We start from the raw sequence: 4,769 nt of genomic DNA, 5'->3' as shown, positions 1-4,769 counted from the left end.
TTTTGGGAATCGCGAGCGGGGTTTGGGGGGGGGGGGGGGCCGGAACCTTTCTTGCGCCTCCCGGAACTTTCAGCCGCGGGAGTTAAGGGGCAGGAAGGAACACTGGAAGGGCGGACCGGAAGTGGCGGTCAGACCGGAAGTGCTGCCCCACCGGAGCCTCCGCGCCCCCCTCAAGCGGCTCCGGCCCCTCCCCCCCCCTCCGAGACCCCCCCCCCCGGGGACCCCCCCCCCAGGACCCCCGACCCCTCCTCAGGGACTCCCGGCAGCGCCAGGAACCCCCCGAGACCAGCCCGGGCTGCCGGCAGCGCCACGTCCGCACTGGGAGTGAAGCGGGACTGGGGGGGGGGAAACTGGGAGGGGGAACTGGGAACACTGGGAGGAGCCGCCATTGACCCTCCGGGGGGGAGGATGTGAAACCGGGACCTCTGAGACCCCCCAGGACCCCCTGAGACCCCCCCAGGACCCCCCCAGAGCCCCCGCGATGCGGCTGCGCCTCAGGAACATTTTCCTCGTTTATTTCGTGGTGTCGCTCGTGGGGCTTTTCTGTGCCCTGCGTGAGCTCGGTGAGAGCCTGGGGGGGATTTTGGGGGGTCTGAACCCCCTCCGGGCCGGGCTGTGCCTTCCCAGAGGGAATTTGGGGGGGTCCAGATGGGTCTGGGGGGGGCTTTGGGGGAGGATCTGGGAGGTTTACGCGGATTTGGGGGGGTCTTGGGGCAATTTTGGGGCTGTTTGGGAGGGGATTTGGGGGTCTTGGGGAGGTTTGGGGAGATCTGAGGGAATTTGGGGGTAACCAGAGGGGTCTGGGGGGGCTTTGGGGGAATTTTGGGGGTGTTTGGGGGAGGATCTGGAGGGCTTGGGCGGATTTGGGGGGGTCTGGGGGCGATTTTGGGGAGATCTGAGGGAATTTGGGCGTATCCAGAGGGGTTTGGGGGCGATTTCGGGGGGATTTGGGGGTCTGGGGGCGATTTTGGGGAGGGGGATTTGAGATCTGGGGGTATTTGGGTGGATTTTGGGGGTCTGGGGGCGATTTTGGTGGGGATTTTGATGGAATTTGGGGTCTGGGGGCGATTTTGGGGGGGGGGATTTGAGGTCTGGGGGTGTTTGGGGTGATTCGAGGAGTTTTGGGGGGGGCTTTGATGGAAATTTCCGGATCCCGGCCCCCCCGGGGCGGCTCCGAGAGGGAATTTGGGGAGGGGTCCGGGTGTGTTCGGGGGTCCCTGACGCCCCCTCCCCTCCCCCCAGGCCGGCCCTGCCCCTGCCCCCCCCTCGAGCCCCAGCGGCGCCGCGGCCGCTCCGGGGGGGCGCAGGGGGGGGAGGGGGCGGCGCTGCCCCCCATCTACGTGGTGACCCCGACCTACGCCAGGTGAGACCCCTCCCCAACCCCCGGCGAGCCCCCAGACCCATTTACCCCCCCCCTCAATTCCCCCAGACCCATTTACCCCCCCCCAATCCCCCCTCAGGTGGAGCTGCTGCAGCCCCCAGACCCCAAATCCTTTCTTGGCTCCCCCAGCCCCAATTTCCCCCTCCCCTGCCGGACTTGATCCCCCTCCCCTGACCCCTTGGGACCCCCAGGTCGCCCCCAGACCCATTTAACGGCCCCCCTGCATTTTCCCCAGACTGCCCCAGACCCATTTCACTCCTCCAGGCCGCCCCCAGCCCCATTTACTCCCCTTTACCCCGACCTGATTCCCTTCCCCGACCCCCCCGGGATCCCCTGAGACCCCCAGACCCATTTCTCACCCCCCAGGCCGCCCCCAGCCCCATTTCTCGCCCCCCAGACCACCCCCAGCCCCATTTCACCCCACCCAGGCTGCCCCCAGCCCCATTTCACACTCTCATTCCCCCCACACCGCTGCCGAATGCAGACCCCCTACAACCCCCAGACCCATTTACCCCCTTTAACCCGACCTGATCCCCTTCCCCCGATCCCCCTGGGATCCCCTGAGACCCCCAGGCCGCCCCCAGCCCCATTTCTCCCCCCAGGCCGGTGCAGAAGGCGGAGCTCGTTCGCCTCTCTCAGACCCTGCTGCACGTCCCCGCCCTGCACTGGGTGGTGGTCGAGGACGCCGCCGCCCCCTCGGCTCTGGTTGGGGGGGTGCTGGCAGCTTCGGGGGTCTCCTTCACTCACCTGAGCGCGGAGACCCCCCCGGATTTGCGGGGCCGTCCCGGGGACCCGTCGTGGCTGTTCCCGCGGGGGGCGGAGCAGCGGAACCGGGCGCTGCGCTGGCTGCGGGACACGCGGGGCAGCGACGAGCCGGGCGTGGTGTACTTCGCTGACGACGACAACACCTACAGCCTGCGGCTCTTCGAGGAGGTGAGGGCTCGGGAGAGCAGGGAAATCCGGGAAAAAGCCCAAAAATCCCCAAAAAAATCTGACCTGGAAAAGCGGAAATTCACCTGAGCCTCAGTGATCCATCCTGAGCTGCTCTAAACTCATCCAAATCCCCCAAAATCATTTAAATACCCCTTGATACCTTCAGCCTGTGGCTCTTTGAGGAGATGAGGGCTCAGGAGTGTAGGGAAATTCGGGAAAAAAAACCCAAAAATCCCAAAAAAAATCCGACCTGGAAAAGCCCAAAATCACTTGAGCCTCAGTGATCCACCCTGAGCTGCTCTAAAGTCACCCAAATCCCCCCAAAATCATTTAAATATCCCTTGATACCTTCAGCCTGTGGCTCTTTGAGGAGGTGAGGGATTGGGAGAGCAGGAAAATCCAGAGAAAAACCCAAAAATCTCCAAAAAAATCTGACCTGGAAAACCCGAAATTCACCGGAGCCTCAGCTGTCCTTCCTGAGCTGCTTTAACTCACTCAAATCCCCCAAAATCATTTAAATATCCCTTGATACCTTGAGCCTGCAGCTCTTCCAGGAGGTGAGGGCTCGGGAGTGCAGGGAAATCCTGGAAAAAAACCAAAAATCCCCAGAAAAATCTGACCTGGAAAAGCCCAAATTCACCTGAGCCTCAGTGATCCCTCCTAAGCTGCTCTAAACTCACTCAAATCACCCCAAAATCATTTAAATACCTCTCAAAACCTTCACCCTGCAGCTCTTCCAGGAGGTGAGGGTTTGGGAGAGCAGAGAAATCCGGGAAAAAACCCCAAAAAATCCAAAAATCCAGAAAAAAATCCGACCTGGAAAAACCGAAACTCACCTGAGCCTCAGCGATCCATCCTGAGCTGCTCTAAACTCACCCAAATCCTCCCAAAATCATTTAAATATCCCAAAATCATCTAAATCCCCCTCAAAACCTTCAGCCTGCAGCTCTTCCAGGAGGTGAGGGCTCAGGAGTGCAGGGAAATCTGGAAAAAAAACCAAAAAATCCCCAAAAAATCCGATCTGGAAAAGCGCAAATTCACCTGAGCCTCAGCGATCCATCCTGAGCTGCTCTAAACTCATCCAAATCACCCCAAAATCATTTAAATATCCCTTGATACCTTCAGCCTGCAGCTCTTCCAGGAGGTGAGGGCTCGGGAGTGCAGGGAAATCCGGGAAAAAACCAAAAAATCCCCAAAAAATCCGACCTGGAAAAGCCCAAATTCACCTGAGCCTCAGTGATCCACCCTGAGCTGCTCTAAACTCACTCAAATCATGCCAAAATCATTTAAATCCCCCTCAAAACCTTCAGCCTGTGGCTCTTCGAGGAGATGAGGTATTGGGAGTGCAGGGAAATCTGGAAAAAAACCAAAAAATCCCCAAAAAATCCGACCTGGAAAAGCGGAAATTCACCTGAGCCTCAGCGATCCATCCTGAGCTGCTCTAAACTCATCCAAATCCCCACAAAATCATTTAAATATCCCTTGATACCTTCAGCCTGCAGCTCTTCCAGGAGGTGAGGGCTCAGGAGTGCAGGGAAATCCTGGAAAAAAAACCAAAAATCCCCAGAAAAATCTGACCTGGAAAAGCCCAAACTCACCTGAGCCTCAGTGATCCATCCTGAGCTGCTCTAAACTCACCCAAATAACCCCAAAATCATTTAAATTCCCCTCAAAACCTTCAGCCTGTGGCTCTTCGAGGAGATGAGGGCTCAGGAGTGTAGGGAAATCCGGGAAAAAAATCCAAAATCCCCAAAAAAGTCCAACCTGGAAAAGCCCAAATTCACCTGAGCCTCAGCGATCCATCCTGAGCTGCTCTAAACTCACCCAAACCACTCCAAAATCATTTAAATCCCCCTCAAAACCTTCAGCCTGTGGCTCTTTGAGGAGATGAGGGCTCGGGAGTGCAGGGAAATCCTGGAACAAACCAAAAAAATTCCAAAAATCCCCAAAAAAATCTGACCTGGAAAAGCCGAAATTCACCTGAGCCTCAGCGATCCCTCCTGAGCTGCTTTAACTCACTCAAATCCCCCAAAATAATTTGAATTCTTTTCAACACCTTCAGCCTGTGGCTCTTTGAGGAGGTGGGGACGGGGGAATGCCAGAAATGCTAAAAAATCCTGAAAAAACCCCAAAAAATCTGATCTGGAGAAGCCCAAATTCACTCGGCAATCCCCTATAAATCCACAAGAAATCCCCTATAAATTCCCAATAAATTCCCAATAAATCCCCTATAAACCCCAATAAATTCCATATAATCCCCATATAAATCCCATATAAATCCCATATAATCCGCATATAAATTCCCAGTAAATCCTCTATAAATTCTATATAATCCACATATAAATCCCATATAAATCCCATATAAATCCCATAGAATCCCTATATAATCCCCATATAAATCCCATATAAATTGGAGATAAATCCCATATAAATCCCCAATAAATCCCATATAAAT

The 4,769-nt window shown here is 56.0% G+C and overlaps 1 protein-coding gene across 1 annotated transcript; it reads left to right on the top strand.

The window, feature by feature from the left end:
• The first annotated feature begins 137 nt into the window (after positions 1-137).
• Positions 138-2,416, top strand: LOC130262857 (galactosylgalactosylxylosylprotein 3-beta-glucuronosyltransferase 3-like). Its single transcript, XM_056510355.1, has 3 exons — positions 138-563; positions 1,243-1,363; positions 1,984-2,416. The coding sequence occupies exons 1-3, from the start codon at positions 482-484 to the stop codon at positions 2,399-2,401; spliced, it is 621 nt and encodes a 206-aa protein (XP_056366330.1). The 5' UTR covers positions 138-481; the 3' UTR covers positions 2,402-2,416.
• Positions 2,417-4,769: the final 2,353 nt, after the last annotated feature.

Source organism: Oenanthe melanoleuca, chromosome 25 (assembly GCF_029582105.1).
Source record: "Oenanthe melanoleuca isolate GR-GAL-2019-014 chromosome 25, OMel1.0, whole genome shotgun sequence".
Lineage (NCBI taxonomy): Eukaryota > Metazoa > Chordata > Aves > Passeriformes > Muscicapidae > Oenanthe > Oenanthe melanoleuca.
The sequence above is the reverse complement of the archived record's forward strand: the minus strand, read 5'-3'. Positions and strand labels throughout refer to the sequence as shown.

Coding starts and splice junctions, on each gene's coding strand:
- LOC130262857 (XM_056510355.1), top strand. CDS start 482: ATGCGGCTGCGCCTCAGGAACATTTTCCTCGTTTATTTCGTGGTGTCG. Junction 564..1,242: donor CTGTGCCCTGCGTGAGCTCG/GTGAGAGCCTGG, acceptor CCCTCCCCCCAG/GCCGGCCCTGCCCCTGCCCC. Junction 1,364..1,983: donor GTGACCCCGACCTACGCCAG/GTGAGACCCCTC, acceptor TTCTCCCCCCAG/GCCGGTGCAGAAGGCGGAGC.